The 23,347-nt window shown below is 33.0% G+C and overlaps 2 protein-coding genes across 2 annotated transcripts in view; one reads left to right on the top strand and one right to left on the bottom strand.

Moving 5' to 3' along the window:
* Window positions 1-3,684, bottom strand: part of LOC133195865 (carnitine O-palmitoyltransferase 2, mitochondrial-like) — a 78,601-nt gene extending 74,917 nt beyond the window's left edge. The window contains exons 1-4 of the mRNA XM_061331833.1: window positions 3,601-3,684; window positions 3,432-3,472; window positions 1,737-1,936; window positions 1,186-1,245 (exon numbers count right to left, since the gene is read on the bottom strand). Of these exons, the coding sequence (XP_061187817.1) occupies window positions 1,186-1,245; window positions 1,737-1,936; window positions 3,432-3,472; window positions 3,601-3,660 (361 nt within the window). The 5' untranslated portion in view covers window positions 3,661-3,684. The remainder of the gene's footprint in view (window positions 1-1,185; window positions 1,246-1,736; window positions 1,937-3,431; window positions 3,473-3,600) is intronic.
* A 241-nt stretch (window positions 3,685-3,925) lies between these two features.
* LOC133195868 (muskelin-like) lies at window positions 3,926-21,236 on the top strand. The gene is made up of 21 exons (XM_061331835.1): window positions 3,926-4,054; window positions 4,265-4,334; window positions 5,066-5,208; window positions 5,544-5,632; window positions 5,952-6,064; window positions 6,374-6,511; window positions 6,907-6,961; window positions 7,204-7,278; window positions 10,621-10,689; window positions 11,204-11,316; window positions 12,049-12,162; window positions 12,899-13,056; window positions 13,522-13,660; window positions 14,147-14,273; window positions 15,003-15,070; window positions 15,340-15,416; window positions 15,664-15,775; window positions 16,166-16,243; window positions 19,065-19,229; window positions 19,600-19,660; window positions 20,517-21,236. The coding sequence occupies exons 1-21, from the start codon at window positions 3,972-3,974 to the stop codon at window positions 20,645-20,647; spliced, it is 2,178 nt and encodes a 725-aa protein (XP_061187819.1). The 5' UTR covers window positions 3,926-3,971; the 3' UTR covers window positions 20,648-21,236.
* The last annotated feature ends 2,111 nt before the right edge of the window (window positions 21,237-23,347 follow it).

Here is a 23,347-nt window from a genome sequence, read left to right on the forward strand (position 1 = left end):
GGCACCCATGCTCACCATAACTATGTTCTTAGTTGGTTTATTTAATCCCAGGAGCAGAGAAGAAGATTTTTAAAGAATTAATGTATTTCCCTATAAAATCAATAGCGCCCTGTCCTAACATCAGAACCCCTGACCCTAGGTCCAGGAAACTCAAAATTTTGGAAGAGGCACTCTTGGTCATCATAACTATGTACTTAGTAAGTTTGTTTCATACCCAGGAGCAGAGAAGAAGATTTTCAAAGAATTAATGTATTTTCACTATATAATCAAGAGAGCCCCGTCCTAACACCTGAACCACTCACACTGGGGCCATGAAATTCGCAATTTTGGAAGAGGCACTCTTGCTTCCCATAACTATATACATGGTTAGTTAATTTGATACCCTACAGCAGAGAAGAAGATTTTCAAAGAATTAATGCATTTCACTTACAGTATATAATCAATAGAGCCCCATCCTAACACAAGAAACCCTGACCCTGGGGCCATGAAATTCACAATTTTGGAAGAGACCTCTTGCTCATCATAACTATGTACTTAGTTTATTTAATACCCAAGAGCAGAGAAGATTTTTCAAAGAAAAAATGCACTTTCAATATATGATCTGTATAACCCCACCCTAGCCCCAGAACCCCTGACCCTGGGGCCATGAATTTCACAATTTTGGTAGAGGGCTCAATGCTTATTATAATCATGCCAACAGTCACAGCCAACAATGTCCAGTAGTAAAGGAGAAGATTTTTAAAGATTGCATTAAATTTGGTGGTTCTAGCCCACCCCTCAGGTGCTAGGGGGGCAAAGACTATGAAATTCATAATTTTTGTTCCCCTTCACCCATAGATGCTATATGCCAAATTTGGTTGAAATTGGTTAAGTGGTTTCAGAAGAGAAGCTAAAAATGTTCAAATGTTGACACAAGACGCACGATGACAGACAAAAACAGATCACAATAGGTCACCTGAGTGACTCAGGTGACCTAAATAAAAAATGACATTGTAGTAACATTAATATATTATTATACATGTAATAATAAACAGACAGAAGGAACATGAAATTACAAATTTCAAATTGAGAAGGAATTTTCTTGAGAAAAAAATGACCATGAAAAAGCTCTATGCAGGGAACTTAAGTAGGTCAGAAAAAAAAATATATTTTCTGATTTTCTAGAAATTTTCTCTCACTACTTACTTGTGATGTAACTTGTGTGTTTATTTTGTTTATCTTTAGCTACTAATCTCTTCTGTAGGTCTACAAAAATAAGAATTACCAACACAGTCAGGTACTTAACTCTTTGGAAGAAAAATTTAGTTATAAGCTGCAATGAATGTTTCATACAGAAATGACAGGGATCTGAGGTCAGCATTATATCTGTATGCATCAACTTACAAAAAAAAAATTGATAAAGGGATCCTTTATGTATCTCATAAAATATCTGCAGTTTTGTTTACAAGTATATTGATTTAAAATAATAATACATGTAATTCTATTCTATCCATTGTATCATATTCCAATAGTAAAAACTAATAACTCTTTTCTCACCAGAGAACTGTAACCATACCTGGACCTTCATTGGTTTTAAAATATCTCATAAAATATCTGCATGCAACTGTTCAAAGCAGTTTTGTTTACAAGTATATTGATTTAAAAACTTAATAAATGTAATTCTATTCTTTCCATTGTATCATATTCCAAGAGTAAAAACTAATAACTTTTTTCTCACCAGAGAATTGTTACCATACCTGGACCTTCATTGGCTTTGAAATTGTTCACAATGTCTGCTGTTTGATCATATTCATCATCAGTCAGTATTTGTCGTTGACTCTCAAGATATTTGTGTAAGGTATCCTCTAATTGGGGGATCGGAAGTCTTGGAAGACTGGCCTGAAAGTGGTCTGTGGGCAAAATGCTTTTGTGTAGAAAGTCTCTGTCTGATGCAGAACTGTAAAAAAAACAAGATGTGTTTGTGAAACACTGATGCCCCCATATGGCAACTTATAGCAAAGGTTAAACCTTCTCAAATCCAAATCAAATATGTTCATACCCAAATTAGGGTCTTATCTCTAGGAATATACCTGTGAAATATGAAAGCCCTAGCAGCAACCATTGAATAGATATGGAAAAGGTTAGAGTTTTTCAAAAGTAAGTTAAACATCAAGGTCAGGATCAAATGGTCAAAATTAATGGTGCCTATGGAAAGGCCTTCTCACAAGAAATATACAGGTGAAATATGAAAGCTGAAGAACCGATCGTTCAAAAGTTATGACCAAGGATAAAGTTTTTCAAAAGTAGGTCAAACTCCAAGGTCAAGGTCAATAGATTATAATTGTTGGTATCCAAAGGAAGGTATTGTCACAAGGAAAAAACATTTTTAATATTAAAGCCCTAGCAACAACTTTTCAAAAGTTGTGTCCAAGCTTAAGGTTTCCAAAAGTTGGTCAAAGTCCAAGGTCAAAAGGTCAAAGTTATTGGTATCTAAAGGAAGGTCTTGTCACAAGAATTAAACATGTGAAATATGAAAGCCCTAGCACCAATTGTTTAAAAGTTATGGTCAAGGTTAAAGTTGGGAAAAATTTTGCAAAACTGGGTCAAACTCCAAGGTCAACGTCAAAAGGTCAAATATGGTGGTACCCAAAGAAAGGTCTTGTCACAAGGAATACACATGTGAAATATGAAAGCCATAGCTCCAACCAATCAAAAGTTATGGGCAATGTTAAAGTTTTTGTGGACAGACAGACAAACAGATGGACGGACAGGGCAAAAACTATATACCCCCGAATCTTCAATACGGGGGCATAAAAATTTCAAATTGTGCCAAAGTTATGTCAGATTACACAACTTTGTTATGGGTCACTTAATTTCAGCAAGATAACTTGTGCAAAGACGACAACTATGGTTTTTCGGAAACTTTCAGGACTTTTTGTAGCAAGAGTGGTTCTAATTTGGAAATGAAATGTCTGAAAAAATATTTTCTTATGGTAAGCATGAATATAACATAATTTTGGAGTCATTTAATTATCAAAATGTATTGCACCACTTTTGATTTTTTGATTAATTACATTATAGATTTTTTCAAAAAAAAAAATGTATTTGAGTTTTCTTTACTTGACCTAAGAGTTCAGAAATTTGCAGAAAGCTTGAATTTTATTGGAATAAAAAACTATTTACATTGGATATATTTTGAATATTTTAGCTTGGATAAGTTCTAGACTAGGACATCATTTGCACTAGTGCATACAAGGATTTGTGTAACTTTTTGCAAGTTTCTCAACTTTTCATTTAAATCAGATGTTGAAGTAGCAAGGTGAAGTCATTTATGTAAAAAATAAATAAAATAAATGATAATAATAATAACATTAAAAGTAATCAATTCAGTTTGTAGTTGTAATTATACAGAAATTGCAATTCGTGCCATATAGTATTTATTCATACTCTACCTGTAACTTTTGAATGCACTGTCTACAGAATATGTCAGAGGCTGAAAAACAAAAGGGCAACACCTAGATCAACTACTGGAACTGTTGAAGTGCAATAAAAATATATGTCCGAATGGACTCTTGAATGTGAAAACACTTAAATGTAGCATCCTATTAGAAATACAATAACCTGTAAAAGCCTGAAGTGGCTCTTCCCAAGACAATATTTTAAGCTGTGTAATTTTAACATTTTCTAGGACGTGTTTCTGGTGAATCTTCTCGGTGGGTTAACCCTCAAACTGGAAATACAAAGCTACACGAAAAACTCAAAAGTCAAGCACGCCATCAAGAAATTTTCCGGGAAGACTATTTTTTTTTTAAATGAAATTTTCGTTTAATATTTGTTTGCCACATTATTAAGTATCTTCTTTAATATTCTGTATTTATTTATTTTTTTACAATATTTTTATTAAATCCAGAACTCTTTTAATCCCGGTCTGAGGGGATTTTCATCGGGTTCGACAGTCTTGAATTTGAAGATACACAAACAATTTAACAAGAATGGCAGATAAATGCGAAGAAAAGGATATATTGAAGTATACTATCAGTAAATGGTCCAGTTTTTCGTACAACTATGTTCCAGAGTAAGGGAACTTTTTAGTTTATAGATTCTTACATAAATTTTCAGAATCTGAATTTATTTTTTACCTATTTATTTGTGCATGTGATACCAAATGATTGAGTTCGTAGTCAATTGCACAGTAATAATAATATTTGTCTTACTTGTAATGATGAAATATGCTTCAGATCTACGTTAAAATATTTAAATATTTAAAACATATGATTCTTTTTAGAAACATATACAGTGATAATCCTAAAGATCAGTCTTCACGCTGGTCATCAGACTCCAACCATCCACCACAGGTAGGTGTTGGAATTTATCTAAATATATGTCTTTGAACAGGTCTTCCTTACAGTTAGAATACATCCCATTAGTCATACATGTAATGCAGCAAAATGGAGTGAATACTTCACGTAGAGATTTGGAAGATAATATGTTGACTGTGCAACTGTTGGGGCAAGCGCATTTGTGTATTACTGAATATTCACTATAACTAACATCTCCTTTTCAAACTGCACTAGACATTTGGAATGTCTAGACTGTGATGTCACATGATGTTAGCTGCATTTCCTTGAATGAAGTTTGAAAAGTGCATCATTTTAGCAATTTTAAGGAACATCAAATCTACAATCTGTAGGCAATATCCATAATATCAAGGTGGATTTATTTTTGTGAATTTTTAATTGTTGTTACCAAGAGAATGAAGTTAGCAGTGGGATGCGTTGCATTGTGGGTCTCCAAATAACTGCGGAAAAAAATCTTTTGGATCAATGTGTAAAGTCCAAATTTTCTCCTAACCCACACATTGTCGTTAGAGCTTGCAGTGCGATTCATGCTTTGCAGCGCTCGCTGCACTTGCTATTAATGATTTTGGCACTAAAAATTCATGTTCATGTGCCACTGAACCATAAAATTGATCTATATAAAGGGGAAAAAATGACAAATTTACTTAATGTGTTTTCCACAGTCCACTTCAGATTTGTCTGTCATTTATATACAAGTATAAGTATATTACTGATCATTTATTTTGAAGTTCCTAATGCTAAAGCTTGAAAAACCAGCAATTGTGGACTGTATAACCTTTGGGAAATATGAGAAGGCTCATGTATGTAATCTGAAAAAGTTCAAGGTGTTTGGAGGTCTGAATGATGAACATATGATAGAGTTACTTGAAGGGTAAGATATATGAATACATGTGTATCTTTTTATGTGTATTTGCAATAGATGTTTTTAATGTGAGGAGCATAATTACCAAAAAAATTTAACGTTTACTCTTCAATGGATTTTATAACATAAATGTTTGTGCACCTTTTTTTAATTTTATTTTTCAAAATCTTTTGCATGTGAAATGTTATTTTCCTTGTATACTTTATGTGAACATAGTTTGTACTAGGAATTTAGTAACTTGAAGCCGTTTTTCTGCTGCAATTATGTACATTAAGGTTTTCTAAATCATTTGCTTGTCTGATGGGAATCAGACTTTTTACTGTTTTTATAACTCTTCATTGTAGTGGGTTGAAGAATGACCATGTTCCAGAAACATTTCCCCTTAAGAAGGAATTGCATGAAAATGTCTTTCCGTGTAGATATATAAAGATTGGTATGTATTGGTAATTGATTAATGTGAGATTCTGATTTTACTGGTACTCCTGATAATAGCTTTGAAGCATCTTGAGGACAAGCACTTAGCAGGAATATTTTTTAAACTTATTTAAAGAAAAAGTTTTTAGGATATATATACTATATAGGTGTAATCAGAGATAGTGTAGCTGAGTCTTTATGAAACATGTTTATTTTCATTTTGTGAATGAGATAATTTATATACACCATGTGCTAGAGAAATCAGAAAAAAATTCTGAGCATTATTATTACTATTATATTTTTTGCACTACATACCCTATTTATTGCTTATTTTACAGTTCCCCTTCAGGCATGGGGTCCGTCCTGTTTTAATTTTAGTATCTGGTATGTGAAACTTCGGGGAGAAAGTGATTGGGATGTTGTTCAACCATGTCTGCAATGGCTGGTCACAGTAAGTGTCAAATGTCAATAAAAAATGCTTGAAATTACATCGAAGAAACACTGAATCAGGATTTGATGCAGATTTCATTTTCTTTTATGCTGTAATGAAGGGGAAATTATACAGGGCTGAGGCATAGCATGCCTCCTGTTCAATCATATTTCTTTTGATATACTGTAATATATGTCAATATGTTTTGTTTCTATGAAATATCTCTTTAAGAATGTGGAACAGGGGGAGGGTCATTAGAGAAATTGCATACGTATTTGAACTATAACAATGTAACTTTATTTTATTGTTATCTGTTATTTCGATTAATAGTTTAGAGAGAAGGAGGCCATTAGGTTGTGTTTGAAGCACTTCAGGCAGAGACAATATACCGAGGCTTATGAGGCCCTCCAGAAAAAAACCAAAGTCTCCCTGGAGCATCCCATACTCACAGAGCTTCACTCTATGCTGGTAAGATTCTATTTACTGCTCTATTGTATAACTTGTAGAGCACACAGAGTTTCAAATGAAAATAGGATGTTTTTTTTCCAAGAAAAAAAAATTAAGGATGGATTCATAAATAAATTGCATTTAAAATGATGCTTGGTTAGAAATTGAATACTGTAGAAGTACTTTTTTCTTCATGGTATTAATTAAGTCTATGTGCATGGACACAAATTTTCCATGATTTCCCAGTGTACTTAAGTATATTCAAGGCACATAGAGGCAATCTAAGAAATCCGCGTAATTTTTTACCTGCGGGTTGAACAGAAATAATATTGTGATTCTGTGGAATTATGACCCCATGGAAAAGAGTATGTTTGCAGTCAATGTACAATCCATGCCCTTGATTTGTTGTTTTCAAGGTAAAACATGGTGATTTTGAGAAGAGTGAAGACTTACTATGGCAAGCAGCAGAAGGTTTGTTTTTGTTGCAAGTTCTTTTTTAATTATCCACACATGCACTCGGTGCAGATGCACATGTGTGAGAAGGTCAGAAAAATAACCCCCCTTCTTTATTTCTTCTAAATATATTTTTTTTTTGTACAACATGTACAATGGTCTTACTTGAAAAAGTATTGCAGTTCAAAAAATTCAATTTTTTTAGTTAATTAATTTACAGAACCTAAATGATGAATATGTTTTTTTCTCTTCTGTTACAGAGGGACTATTTGATCAGTATATTTGTGACCAAGATTATAAACCCAAATGGACCCCAATAGAACCCATTCCCAAAGGTAAATATCTTGTTTGTCATCTCTCAAAAAACAACTTTTTTATCTTTTGAAAAGTGATAGTTACATGTATAATGAAGATCTGCAAAGAAATTCAAATATCAGGTTCAAATTTCTGAATGCCCATGCTGCCCAGATGAGTAATTTTTCAGCAGGGCCTTTTTAGGTCACCTGAGTCACTCAGGTGACCTATTGCTATCTGTTTTTGTCCGTCGTCGTGGGTCGTCCATCGTGCGTTAACTTTTGAACATTTTTAACTTCTTCTCTAGAACCGCTCAACCAATTTCAACCAAATTTGGTATATAGCATCTATAGGTGAAGGGGAACAAAAATTGTGAATTTCATGGTCCCTGCCCCCCTGGGGCCTGAGGGGTGGGGCTAAAACCACCAAAAATAATGCAATCTTTAAAAATCTTCTTTACTCCTGGACATCTAGCAGTCAAACTGTTGGCATCATTGTAATAAGCATTGAGCCCTCTACCAAAATTGTGAAATTCATGGCCCCAGGGTCAGGGGTTCTGGCCCCAGGGTGGGGCTATATAGATCATATAGTGAAAGTGCATTAATTCTTTGAAAATCTTCTTCTCTGCTCCTGGGTATAAAATAAAGTTTCTAAGTACATAGTTATGATGAGCAAGAGTGCCTCTTCCAAAATTGTGAAATTCATGGCCCCAGGGTCAGGGGTTCTGGTGTTAGGGCGTGGCTCTATAGATTATATAGTGAAAATGCATTAATTCTTTGAAAATCTTCTTCTCTGCTCCTGGGTATTAAATAAATCAACTAAGTACATAGTTATGATGAGCAAGAGTGCCTCTTCCAAAATTGTGAAATTCATGGCCCCAGGGTCAGGGGTTCTGGTGTTAGGGCGTGGCTCCATAGATTATATAGTGAAAATGCATTAATTCTTTGAAAATCTTCTCTGCTCCTGGGTATTAAATAAAGTTACTAAGTACATAGTTATGATGAGCAAAAGTGCCTCTTCCAAAATTGTGAAATTCATGGCCCCAGGGTCAGGGGTTCTGGTGTTAGGGCGTGGCTCCATAGATTATATAGTGAAAATGCATTAATTCTTTGAAATTTTTCTCTGCTCCTGGGTATTAAATAAAGTTACTAAGTACATAGTTATGATGAGCAAAAGTGCCTCTTCCAAAATTGTGAAATTCATGGCCCCAGGGTCAGGGGTTCTGGTGTTAGGGCGGGGCTCTATAGATTATATAGTGAAAATGCATTAATTCTTTGAAAATCTTCTTCTCTGCTCCCGGGTATTAATTAAAAGAACTAAGTACATAGGTATGATGAGCAAGAGTGCCTCTTCCAAAATTGTGAATTTCATGGCCCCAGGGTCAGGGGTTCTGGTGTTAGGGCGGGGCTCTATAGATTATATAGTGAAAAAGCATTAATTCTTTGAAAATCTTCTTTGCTCCTGGGTATTAAATAAAGTAACTAAGTACATAGGTATGATGAGCAAAAGTGCCTTTTCAAAATTGTGAAATTCATGGCCCCAGGGTCAGGGGTTCTGGTGTTAGGGCGTGGCTCCATAGATTATATAGTGAAAATGCATTAATTCTTTGAAAATCTTCTTCTCTGCTTCTGGATATTTAATAAAGTAACTAAGTACATAGTTATAATGAGCAAGAGTACCTTTTCCAAAATTGTGAAATTCGTGGCCCCAGGGTCAGGGGTTCTGGTGTTAGGGCGGGGCTCTATCAACTATATAGTGAAAATGCATTATTTCTTTGAAAATCTTCTTCTCTGCTCCTGGGTATTAAGGTGATAAACTAAGTACATAGTTATGATGAGGAGGTGGGCCTCTTCCAGAATTGTGAAATTCATGGCCCCTGGATAAGGGGTTCTGGTGTTAGGGTGGGGCTCAATTGATTATATAGTGAAAGTGCTTTAATTCTTTGAAAATCTTCTTCTCTGCTCCTGTTTATTAAATAAAGGAACTAAGTACATAGTTATGATGAGCAAGAGTGCCTCTTCCAAAATTGTGAAATTCATGGCCCCAGGGTCAGGGGTTCTGGTGTTAGGGCATGGCTCTATAGATTATATAGTGAAAATGCATTGATTCTTTGAAAATCTTCTTCTCTGCTACTGGCGACTATTTAAACAAACTAATTGCATGGTTATGATACATAAGGATGCCTTTTCAAAAATTGTGAATTTCATGGCCCCAGGGTCAGGGGTTCTGGTGTTAGGGTGGGGCTCTATTGATTATATAGTGAAAAAGCATTAATTCTATTAATTAATCATTAATTAATCCTGTCTGCTCCTTAGTGTTGAGCTGATAAATAAATTGCTTAGCTATGATGAAAATGGGAGCTTTGAACAGAATTTTTAAATCTTGTGGTCCTAGGGTCAGGGGTTCTGGCATAAAGAGGGGGGGGGGGGGGCTTTTGATAATATAGTGGAAAAGTGTTAATTCTTTGAAGTCCATAGTTATGATGATGAGGGTAACTCTTCCAAATTTGTAAATTTCTTGACCCTTGGTCTTGGGTTCTGGTGTTAGGGTAAGGCTTTGTTGAATCTGTAGTGAAAATGCATTGTACCTGTGAAATTCTTCTCTGCTTCTGGGCATATCGGAAGCAAACTGAGTAAAAGTTTAAATGATATGAGTAAGTGTATTTCTACCAGATTTTTAAACATCTGGACCATTCATCTAAGTATTCTGGTCCTGGGCAGGGCTCTATTAATTTGTATTCTACTGAGAGAAGTTATTCCCCTTTTCCATTCACCTTTGATAATTAATCAATGTAAATAATGTATTTGAAAGGTTAAAAGAATAAGATAATTATGCAAGAATGTTTATCGTATAATTAAAAAAGTACTTTCTCAGTTTTCATAATCAGGTAGACCTGTAAGTAATAGATAAATAAAAATGAGACAAAAATAACTTATCTTATTAAAAGTTCTTCAAAGACCATAAGAGAGGTCAATGCTAGAGGTCTTAATATGGGTTTAAAAATAGTACAGAAGCACTAATAGTTTGTCAATAGTCTGCATGGTGATAGTGTTAAGTGGGGGACAGATTAGAACTTAATTTATGAGTTGATACTGAATACTAGACTAATTATTTTGTTGATCCTGATCTCCCTACTTCTCTTGCTTTAGGACACATTGTTTCATCTATCAGTGTATTTAACTTCGAAATTGTTGTATTATACTCAGGTGACCGTTAAGGCCCTTGGGCCTCTTGTTTTTTTTTTTAGCAATTTCTAAAGTAATTCTGAAAAGTTGGATTTTTCACCCATTTGCATACAATTGCAAAATCTATTTGAATTCAAGTTATGCAAAGAAAATGTTGGTTCAAAGATTATTTCTATGAGAATGATGACATTGTTGTAGGAGACAACCCTAGTGCTTACCAGCCTGGAATGAGGGGAGGTCATCAGATGTGCCTGGATCTGCAGAATGGTTAGACCATATAGTCATGTAGTTTACTGGATAAATGATTTACACCTTCTTAAGTTTTACCACAGTGTCAAGGGGCAAATGATTGATGCAAAATGTTTTTTGTTTAATTTACCCACAATCTCAGAAGGCTTTATACTTAGAATGGTAAGTATATTCAAGGTAGTATCTAATTTATTAAAGAAAGAATTTAATGAAGACATGCAAAATAATTGTCAAATTACAAAAGTTACAGAAAAATTTACAAAATTACATATTCTCCTTGCAAGTAAATTTAAAAAAATATGATTAGATATATAGTGTATATACAAGAGGCATTCAAGAAAAACTTTGACAAGAAATTATGTAACATCACAGACAAATTTTATTCTCTTTCTCCTTAAGAAAATATTTAATGTGTATTACTTGAAAACCTTGTAAATCCAGGAAAAATCGGAAGTTTTAAAAACCTTTGTACTGAGCATATGGTAGAATAAAAAATTGTTTTGTTATTCATCAAGGTTTCTTGTTGTTGCAGAGAATCTATACCTGTTTGGTGGGTGGGATGGGAACAAAGACTTGGCAGATTTCTGGGTGTTTTCTGTGCCATCAAAAGAGTGGACCTGTTTAAGCCAAAATACAGAAACAGATGTATGTTTGCTAATCAAGTAAAGTGCTAGATAATAAAGCCTAGATATGAATTTTGTCAGAAGTGGCCCTGTCAATTTAAAATACAATTAATCAATTGTTAAATTATATCCAAATCTTGCATACATGTTCAAGTATGTTCAAGTTTATAAAAGTACAGATGAAGTTCAATTCTTTTACATGATATAACATACTTTCTAAGTGCTCTTTTCACATATACATGACTGGAGAATTAGAGCTTGTTACATTGTAAATTACCAGAGTTTTACATAAAATTATTGATTTCGTGACATTTGCAAAGAAAAGTGTAACACAGTCCACAATATGAAATACCAAATGTATATATTTAGTAATTTTTTGTGCATTACTTGTAAAACATAGATAAAAGTTTTGCTGTCTTTACATTTATTGTTTAAAAAAATTTGAATTAAATTTTACTGGTTTGAGAAAAATAATGCAATTTATGACCTCATTATCAAGTTAAAAATTGGAAAAAAGTAACATATTTCTACTACTGGATACATTTAAGTAGTCGTACTATAGGCATTTTTCAGTGAAGCAATTTGGATCTTTTTGAGACTTTGCAGGGCCAAAACAGGCCCTTGAAGCTTGTTCTTACCTCTGATTTTAAATTCTGTATATCAATTCTGTACAGAGTCGGTTCCGTTTGATTAACATGTTTATGAGAATTTTCAGATATGACTCTATTATGAATGATTCAATGTTTATTTTAAGGGTGGTCCAAATGCAAGATCTTGTCACAAGATGTGTTTAGATTATGAGAGAAAGCAGATTTTTATTCTGGGGAGGTATTTGGATTCATCTGTGAGAACTTCAGATAACCTTAAGGTAAGATTGATAATACAGTTGAAAAGTTGAATTTAATGAATGCTCCTTCAATAAGTTTCTCTTTTCTATAGCTTTATCATATACAGACTGATGTTTTACAAGCTGTTTACCTTTACAACTCCTTAGATATAAATTTGAACTCAAGACCCTGTTGATACATTAGGTTAAGGCTACAAGGGAGTGTTAGAGTTTTGCATAGGGATAAATTTCATGAAAGATATCAAGACTTTTGCTTTGAGTGAGCCATTTATTTTTCGGTGAGAAAAATATGACTCAGTTAAACATAATAATGACCCTTACAGGGTTCGAAATTCACTATATACAACTCGCAAAACACGAGTTAGAATTCCCAAATTGCAAGTTAAAAATTAGGTAACTCGCAAGAACTTGCGAGTTGATTTTTTTTGCATTGAAACTGTAGCAAAATTATATAATATGACGGAACACAATGCTTTTGATTTAAATTAGTAATTTAAATAAAAGTCACACTGTAGTTGTATTTCGTGTATTGTACAGTAGTTACTTTTTCCTTAAGTTACATGTATTTAATTTATATAAATTTAACTTTATATGAAAATTGCGAGTAGTCTTATAAAATTGCGAGTTCACTTTCTTGGTACTCGCAATTATTTGCGAGTTGTAATTTTAGGGAGTTTCTAACCCTGCCTTATTACCTAAAGCTTTGATGACTACTAACAATTCCGTATTTAAACAAAGGAGTATTTCTGTTTTTCAGAGTGACTTTTATATGTATGACATCAACTCAGACAAATGGACCTTGATAACAGAGGATACACACACGATGGGTGGACCCAGGCTTATATACGACCATCAAATGGTCATAGATATTGAAAAACAAACTTTATATGTATTTGGAGGGCGTGTTTTAAACAGGTTTTAATTATATGAATTTAAAATTTTTTTTCTAAAGAAAAAAGCAAGAGTTGTTTAATGAAACGTACATGTATTTCATGTCATAGATAAATTTATGTTCTCTTTTAGTGAAAGGTAAACTTACAAACACCCTAAAATAGTTCTTTCTTTTGATTAGTAAAATTTTAAACATTATACATTTAATGTTTAATGTATTCCTTTTGACTTGTTTAAATATTGAATTGATTTTTTTTTTTTGGGGGGGGGGGGGGGTGTAGAGTTTAATATTGTGTTGGATGAATTTATGGTTTGAGACTTCTTAAGTTTATTTTAATAATCCCTTTCACCTGTTTGTGATCTCAAAGTACCTAGTGTTGGAAATAATGATAATCATAATAACAATGTAAATGATTCTGTCATTAACTCCTGCTCAACTTAACAGTCTTGCAACAAGTATTTACATTTAAAATGTATGTATTCTAACAGCATTGGCTCAGACAGGGGGAGTGAGCATTTGTTTAGTGGTCTTTATGCATACCACATTCCCACTAACACCTGGTCTTGTATTAAGGAGGATTGCCCCACCCTGAGGTCAAGGATAGGTCACTCAATGCTCTTCCACTCTGTAAGTGTAATTTTTCATTAGCATCATCTATACTGTAAACAAACATAATGAGAAATAACTGCAAGTTTTATGACCTGAATTTCCCCATGTATGTGTCATGTCATGAAGCAATTATTCAATTATATTTATGTAAAATATTTCATCAATTGTCAAAATGTATTATTGTGGATAGATTCAAGGCTAAAAACTCACATATAAAAGTTGCTAAAAATAGTACTTGATTTACTTTAATCTTATACATAAAGATGAGTGAGTTTGTAAACATCAGCTTTTTATCATGTTCAAATTTCAGCAATCTGGAGTCTAGTAAAAACCATTGAACATATTTCTACAAGCCATATTTCTGACATATCTTCAAATTTTAAAACATAATTGCTAACTTCAAAGAAGCAACTGTTCTTCAAACAAACAAAATCCTTTCTTTCCTAATGTTAATCAATGCTTTGCCAACCAATATTTCAGTTTTCAATTTCTTTTTCCTCATAGAAACGAAGATTATTGTATGTGTTTGCTGGTCAGAGAGCTAAGGAATATCTGAATGATTTTTTCACATATAATGTGGATACAGGACAGATAGACATCATCACTGATGGAGCTAAGAAAGATTCTGGAGGTACATTTATATGCATAAAACTAGGACACTTATTAATTTTAATCATATGTTTCATTGCAAAAGAAAAGGAAAAAAAAGCATTTTTCTTCTCAATGATTGATGTTTCATTAAGATAGAGCTTTTATGTTAGCAAAAGTTATATCATCCATCTTTTTTAAGGTTCATTCACCCTCCTTTAAGAGAGGTAACCCTTACTGGAAAAATGTCTATTTAATTCTTTTAAAATTGTCAAGTTAACAGACCATTTCTGTCAAATTTTGCCCCACAAGGTATGCTGAAATTGTGTGCATTTTACTTATAAAATGCATTTCTTTTGAAAAATCATTACTTTTAATGCAGAATTTTATATGAGACAACAGAGAGACAATGAATGTTAATCAAAGGTTTTTGATCCACTTCTCTTGACCTGAAAATGGAACAATCATCACAGGATGAAACCTTTCAGTCAGCTGAATGGTCACTGAAAGGTCTGGAAAAGTGACTGAATGGCAGAGCTCTGCCATTCAGTCACCTTTCAGCAATCTTTCAGTCACTTTTTAGTTAACTGAATGACAGAGTTTAATCCTGTGCATTATTCTAAATAAGCCTAGGCCTCACTCATCAAAAATGTGTACAAACCTTAGGATTTAATTGATAAGGTGACAAAGTATTTCTCTGTTAATAATAATAAAGTTTATGGTAATACATGTATTGGACATGTTTCAAAGCCTTAGAGGTCTCTTTTTTCAGTTCCGTCAGCTGGCTTTACCCAGAGAGCTACCATAGACCCGAATAAAGACGAGATACATGTGTTATCTGTGAGTGAATAAGGAGGAGAAAACAGAGCATAAAAAGCACTCAAAACTTTTAACCAGTGTTTTCAAAATTATATATTACTATATGTACACATAAATAAGTAATACTTTAAAAAGGTCAGTGCAGCTGAAAAGATAAAGTCCTGAAGTAGCTGATTGACTGGAATTTCAATCATAAGACTGTACAAATTATAACTGCAGGAAAGTTGTGATTTCAATCTCAGATTTCATTTAATGCTGAAAATAAATTTCTGCTTGTTTAAAATTCCCAGGGCCTTAACAAAGAGAAGGAAAAAAGAGAAAATGTGAAGAATTCTTTCTGGGTATACAATATCAAGAAAAATAGATGGTAAGTGAATTATTATTTCAATAATTCATGAAGCATTTTTAATTGATTAATTGCAGAAATGACCAATTGGATTTGGTAGTGCATAAAACTTCCATTTTTCTTTTCAATTGAATTTGATGAGGAGATATGAAAGAATGTTAGAATTTGAACCTGTGGGAAGTCATACTTTATAAACTGGAGTGGAAAGAAATGCAATTGGTCAAGAAGTAATGAATTGTACTCAATGTTGATATTATACAACTTTCAGGTCATGTGTGTACAGAAATGAGAACAGCGGTCAGCAGTATTGGACAAAGATGCAGAATGTAGAGCCAGTACCAAGATTTGCCCATCAGTTGGTTTATGATCACATCAGAAAGGTGGGTACTCCTAATACCTATTTCTTTTATGTGAAATGTACACATTTTCTTGTAGTATGTAATTTTAGATAAATTGTTTGTAAATAATATTACAAAACAAGATAGACAGATAAATGTATCTTTTCATGGGAAGATAAAGGCAAATTCATGATTATGCAAATTTATTTGAATTTCAGAAACTGCAATGTGTTTATGAAAGGTTTTGATTATGTAATCCTTTTTTGTCATTGTTGGATGATCTTATCATTTTGTCATGTATAAACTTCCACATTTATTGAGAAATTTTAGGTAATACACGTACATGTACTTATGTTCATCATATGCATGTACATGTAGATAAGAATTTTCTAGTGCAGAAATAATGTTGACCAGTCTGTTTGTATTTCTCAGGTTCACTACTTGTTTGGAGGCAACCCTGGAAAAGAAAGCTTGCCTAAAATAAGGCTGGATGATTTCTGGGTATTAAAGGTAGGTAATTAAATAAATGCATAAGTTTAAATTTATCAAAGTCATTTATTCTTAGAGATTATAAATTATTTCAAGTTGGATCTTAGCCACTGTCACTGGCTGCTACCCTTGCTGACACCCAGCTATTCCACCCCATCTGTAACCGTTCCTGCTCAGTATTTCTTTTCCAAGTTGCTTTTGGTCTACTTTCCTCCTTCCTTCTGGGTACCATGCCAGGGTGTTGGTACAAATCCCGGTGCTCTAAATCTTTTGTACATGGCAAATCCATTTCCACTTTCTGAGTGTAATTGTTTCACAAGCTCTTGTTGTGTTTGTTCTGTGATGTAGTTCTTCATTTGATATTTTATTTTGCCAACTTACTCTCAGGAATTTTCTCAGTCATCTGATCTGGGAAGTGTTGATCCTTTTGTCTCACTGTGTTGTTTTCCATATGATTTTTTTCTTCCATACATGAGGAATGGTAGGGCTGATCTGTTAAATAGCTTCACCTTTGTTTGAATTAAAATTGTAAAGAGCTCTAGATTTTTCTGAGCCATCTAGATTGAAATTTTTGCTTTCCCCAAGTCTGTTGGTAATGTCCTTCTCAGATCCCCCCTTTACTGGTACCACACCTCCAAGGTATGCATATGTTTCTACATCCTCTCTACCTTGTCTATTGATCTTAATTGGCTCTCTTATCATGTCGGAGTTGAGTCTCATTTCTTTGGTTTTCTTAACATTTATCCTGAGGCCAGCTCAACTTTATAGTCTTTGTGTCTTGTTGGCTGTCCTGAAATTTGGAGGAAAGTAGAGCAAAGTCATCTTAGAAGTCTAGAACTTGTAGTTATGTGGTAAAGTTTAATCTTATTCCTGCTAGTTCTCTTTCTGTAGAATCCAGATATTGTGCAATTCTGCTTCACTCCTATTGTTACCCGGAACTAGTCAGAAACATCACCATCTTCTGCATGTAGCACTGTACATTGGAAGATTCACTATTCTGACCAGTTGTCTGGGATGCCATAGAACTTCATGATAGACAAAAGTCCCTCTCGATGAAGGGATCAAATGCCTTCTGAAAATCAATTTAATTACAAACAATGCTGAATTCCATTCACTACATTGTTCTATGATGTTTTGAAGTGTTAACAGTTGTTCTGTTGTATTCATCCCTCTTTTAAAGCCAGCTTGTTCTTCATACAGTTGCCTTTCCACCCCATCTTGAATCTTTTGTATAATTATTCTGAAGAAGACTTTGCTTGACACAAATAAAAGCGTGATGCCTCTGTAATTGTCTCCTATGGATCTATCACCTCTCTTCAGAATCTTCACAATCAGCCTTTTATTCCACATTGATAGTAAAGTTACAGAGAGATTTTTCCAAGTATTGGGCTGTTTTTTTCTTTGTCTACTTTTAATATCTCTGCTGTTATCCCATCAACTCCCCAAGCTTTTGCATTCTTTAATTTCTTTCTAGGCTAGACAGTTCCTTCCATTTGATCCTGTACATATCTCATCTACTGCATATCCTTCACTTTCAACTTCTGATGGCTGATCATGTTGCATTAATATTTCGTGAAAGTGCTTCTTTCACCATTTCTTTCTTTCATCTTGGCTGCTCATAATCTTGCCCTCTTTGTCCTTATTCGATTTTACCTTTCCCCTCATTACTTAGCACTGTAGTTATCTCATACACTTTTTTCTGCTGGCTCTCTTTCTTTTTCTGTAATCATGACTTTTGTCAACTTTCTCCGGTCATTCCTCATGCTGCATTTTACTATTTTACTTCTCTGTCTTTGATGCTATACTTGCTTCTTTTAAGTTTCTTTTCAATTGTTCTGCTTTGTTATTGGTACACTGTAATTTGGAGTTTCAACTGTTTCCTTTTTTCTTCCAGTTTTCACGAATCTTTGTTTATACATGGTTTTTATCCTTTTACCCTCACTTAAAAATGTTGTCAACTGTCGCAGTGTAGCCTTTTCTCATGCTTTCCCAGCTTTCTTTCACAGTTTCCACTTCCTCTAGCACTTGGAATCTATTATTTAGCTTCACTGTGATTGCTCCTCTTTTCCCTGGCTGCTGGCGTTTTGTGACATCATATTTCTTTCTACATGTATCTGCGTGTTGTGTCTTTTTTCTTTAATTTTATTCTGATCTTACTCCATATCATTTCATGATCACTGCTGCATCAGCTCCTCTTGTCACTCTTGTATCGACTATTTTTGTTCTGTGTTGTTGTTTTGATATAAGCACATGGTCAATTTGGTTTTTAGTCAAGGTGAAATCCAGATCTTGCATCTTGGTTTATGGGGATATATTATTCCTGTAATCACAAAGTTTTTGATATAACACATGTCTAATAAGCGCTCTCCATTTTCGTTTCATTCTCCCATCTTTGTAATCTTTGCTAGAATATTCGGCAAATAAAGATGTAATTTTTACTAATCAAATCAAAGGTTGCTCGTTTATTGGGAAAGTTTCACATTATAACGCAAAAGAAACGCAGTTATTTGTGAAAGTATTGCATTTATTTGCCAATGTTTAACATAAGATGCATCAGTTGCATCTTTGTTGGCAAAAGTTCAGCATTTATTCGTGAAATTTTGGAATATAATGCAAAAACCGTTCCAGGTTTATTGGCAAAAATTTTGACTTATAATACGATAATTATAACCGCAAAAGTTACATCTTTTTTGCGAAAGTTATTTTCCTTTTAAATCTCAAAGTTATGTGTTATTGTTCAATTCTTTTTTTTTTACCTACGAAAAGAGGCTCAATGGGCTTATTTAAAATGAAGATGTAGTCATTTTATAATGAATACTAATGAGTTTTGGTTTGCTTTTAGTTGTGTAGATTGTCATCAGAGCACCTGTTACGTCAATGTAAATATCTATTGAGGAAGTACAAGTTTCAGGAACTGGCTGAACATAATCCCCACACTGCCATGTTGTACTTACAGAATGATCTAGCTAGTATTGTTGACCACAAAAATAAAAAAGAACGGGAAGAGGTATCAAATTTGAAAATCTAATTTGTTACATAAGACCCACATGATGTAAAGTATAATATGATGAAAGTGCAAAATGCAAAGACAATTTCATGAATGATGTCGATTTAAAAAAAAAACAACCAAAAAACCTTATGGTTTACTTGTGCATAATGATTTGTAATATGCTGTGGTAATCAATATACTTGTACAATGTTATTCCTAAAAGAAAAATTGCATGAAATAATTCCAAGTTATCAAACTACATGTACCAACTATATTTGATAATATATGTATTTCTGTGAATATAAGTGTGTTCATTATGAACTGTGTAAGTTTGAAGTATCTTTTTAAAATACACATGTACTTGTAGATATTATTTCTTTCCTCTTAGTTTGAGTCCCTGGCTACAACTTTGTTCCAGAGTCCTGAGGATGAAATAGAAGGCAATGAAGGTAATTACATATATGTACTTCTTACCTTTGTGAATACAGTAAAACAAACTTATAATGAAGTGCCAGGGATGGACGATTTTGCTTCATACAAAGCGTAATTCATTATATCTGTTAAGTTTACAACATAGTTAAAGTCACGGGGAATAAGAATCACTTTGCTATAAGCGTTAATTCATTATAAGCTTGTTCACTTTAAGCATGTTTTACTGTATATGTATACTGAACACACACACGTACTTAATAGAGTTAATTTTAGGTGGAGTTATTTTTAGTTGTTTGTTTGAAATATGAAGATAATGAACAATAATAGAGCTCAAAATGGAACCATAGAAATTTGGAGCAGAGCAAACACGGACCTCTAAAAACATCAGAGGTGGGATCAGGTGCCATGGAGGAGTAAGCATCCCCTGTCAACTGGTCACATTGCGGTGTGTTCTTTTTCATTATCGGGCAAATGGAAAAAATCCTTAGACAAGTCAGTGTGAAAAGAATGGCCTAACAATATGTACATATATGGAAAACGCCAGTCAACATTTGACATGTGCTAATTTATGATTTCCAACAAAATAAGATTTAATATCTGTATATTGATAGCTCATTCTATGATGCATGCACCAAACAGTACACAACACTCAAGAAATTTTTATTATTATTACATGTACTTCAAAGGAATAAACATATTATTAAGTAAATATATTCCCCATTTTAGCAAACTAGTGATTCTGGAATACAGACTTTGTGTCTAGCTGAAACAGTGTAGTCTGGCCTCTCTGATAATTTTAATCTGTTTTCAGAGGAGGTTCTCATCAAGACATCATATACAACGAATAACACATGATTGTGTACTTTTTTTCAGAGGCAATATTGGTAGATACTAGTGAGCATCACATGGCTAGGACAGAACTATTTGACCAGTTAGTGGCCTTTTTCCCTGAGCATATGTCACAACCGAAAGGAAACCTTGTAGATCTTATTCCCCTGACCTGATATTCCACAGTGTGGTTTCTGTATGAATGGTGTCTTCAGTCCCTAAAACAAAAAATGTTGGAATGAAACAAAGTGATTGCTACATTTTAGCTTATATGTGCCAAATATTTACTGTAATTATGCCTTTACTTTACGTATGAAAAGGTGGTAAGGTGTACTTTGCTTATATGTAACAAGTATACTATTTACTCTTGGCATATTGGTACAAAGTTGATATGTACTATTCTAATTGGTTTGTTTTTCACATATTGACTGTATGACCATTTTCATATCTGCATAAGGTATATAACGAATTTTTATTGCTTGTTATGTCATTTATTTATTTAATGATATAATGACAAGAATGTGATCTATTCTAGTATTACAAACCAAACCTTTTAGTAAGTACAAAATAATGATAATTGTTGAATAATCCAGTACATGTATTTTAATTCTTCCAACTTAATTTATTGACTAATGTGATATTGACTATATACATGTGTAGTACACTATTGTATTTGTAAATATGTGTCGTACAATTCTGTACTGACTTCATGGATGTACCAATAAAATTTAACAAAATACTGTAACAGTATTCTTTAAACTGAAATGCTTTTCTTAATTTTTTCAGCACATATTAATATCAATTATTTGCTTATCAAATAATGCTGATACCCTCATAATGTCAAGACCATACTTATTTTTATGCTTCTGGCTAAATTGAAGGTAATTACTCCTAGAAGATATCTATGATTTAGATGTAAAAGGTGAAGATAACGAACAGTGATCAATCTCATAAATCTAATAAACAAAACGAAAATCGTAAACAAGGCAAAAGCATGAACCCCATGGAATCGAAACATTAGAGGTTGGATCAGGCTCTCCTAGAAGGATTAAGCATCCTCTGTTGTCTGCCGTGAGCCCTGTGTATTGATATACGGTGTACTCCGTAGTCAGTTTAGCATAAAAGCAATGACCTAACAAATGGTATGAAACATAGTGACCCAACGATAGATTGTATTTACAACCAAGGTCATTATGACAAACGTAGAATTTGCAAATGTTGACTGTAAAGGGGGTTGTTGAAATCCTTGTAACATCAACTTATTTGTCCGTAACATAACTCGGTTTTAAAAATTGATCGTACTTGGAGCATGATCTAGATGATGTTAGAAATAATAGTACTACATAATCAAGGGAAGTTGACGATTGATGAGACGTCACCGTTAGAGTAAAGCTGTTACAAACATAAAGTAAATAAGATATGAAAATAACAAACGTCGTTCACCAGAGTGATTTTTGTTGCATTGGACATATTTGTTTCATCAAACCGTCTATCGCAATCAAACTTACTTTCAGATATTTTCAGCTTTGAGTGAATTAAAAAAAATGACACACTAAACGTTCAGGCTATTTGATGAATTTTCATAGTTCAACATGTGTCTTGTTACTGTCTAAGTGCCTGCCAAATATCTAATTGATATCTTAATTAAGACCAAAAAAAAAAAAAAAAAAGATGTTAAAAAATGTCAACATCTTTTTGTCACATTTTGAAAAAAAAAATCATATTAAATTTTTGAAGATTTTTAAAGTACATAGTAATGGTTTATGTTGGAAACAATATTGAGCTTTAAATTTAGATTGTAGTAAAATTTGCTTGACCAAGTTTTGGTCACGGCTGATATTGAAAAAAAAAAATTATACCATTTCAGGAATGCAACAGAAAAAAATGTAATGATGCCAAAAACAATTTTAAAAATATCTGTTTAATAATTAAGTAAAAACAGAAAAAAAATTCAAATTGTAGAAGAATAACTGATATACCATTTAAAAGGTTTAAAATGTAATATGAATCACAAGCAGCATTAGTGAATTAAGTGTCTGTTCATATCCTTTTATGTCTGGAGTGCAACATTTGAGGCTTTGCTCCCCAACTTGGAATAAAAAAAACTTTTATCAGTAAACAGGTATTTTTTTTTTTTGCTTTCTGTTTACAAAAATAAAGACACCAGGATCATTTTTTCCAAATAAATCTGTCATTTATAGGATCTGTCTGTGTTTTAGATCCATATTTTCACGGTCGGAAGTTGCAACACATTTTTATAAAGACTTTCTCTAGTCGTTACTGAAACAATAGTCATGTTCTGATGTAATTTAGGCAACATGGTCTTACTCAGGAGTGCAACAAAAATGCTAGAATTATCAATGATCAAATAGGTATAAATATAAACAAAAATTAATAAGTAGAATGTTTCTGGTTGACTTCAATTGCTTATAGTGCTTGTCCCATGAAGTAAAATGTCTATAAAATAAACTTCTGCCTTTTTATTTATTTTAAGCTAGTTTAACGACATTAATAAAGAATAGTTTGTGATATAAAACTTAGTTTAAAATTTTATGCCTTTTAACCATGAGGTATTGGATAATAAATATGACACAATTTCATTATATCTTGATGTTGCCAAAACTTTATGAATTTTTGTGTTTGTGGTATTAATTTTAAATCTAAATACAGTCAGGAGTGCAACACAACTGTTTTATAATTATCAATAAACTTTATTTTTCTTTACTACAAAATAAATTAAAGAAAATGCATGTTTGATATTATTTACCGATAAAATCAGTTAATATATCAACCAATCACATTTTTTTTTAAGACGATCACAGAATAGTTTTCATCACAATGTAGATTTCCAAAAATATGTATAACATAAGCAGATA

This window comes from Saccostrea echinata, unplaced genomic scaffold (genome assembly GCF_033153115.1).
Source record: "Saccostrea echinata isolate AGI-Se365-2 ecotype Australia unplaced genomic scaffold, CSIRO_AGI_Sech_v1 ptg000029l, whole genome shotgun sequence".
Lineage (NCBI taxonomy): Eukaryota > Metazoa > Mollusca > Bivalvia > Ostreida > Ostreidae > Saccostrea > Saccostrea echinata.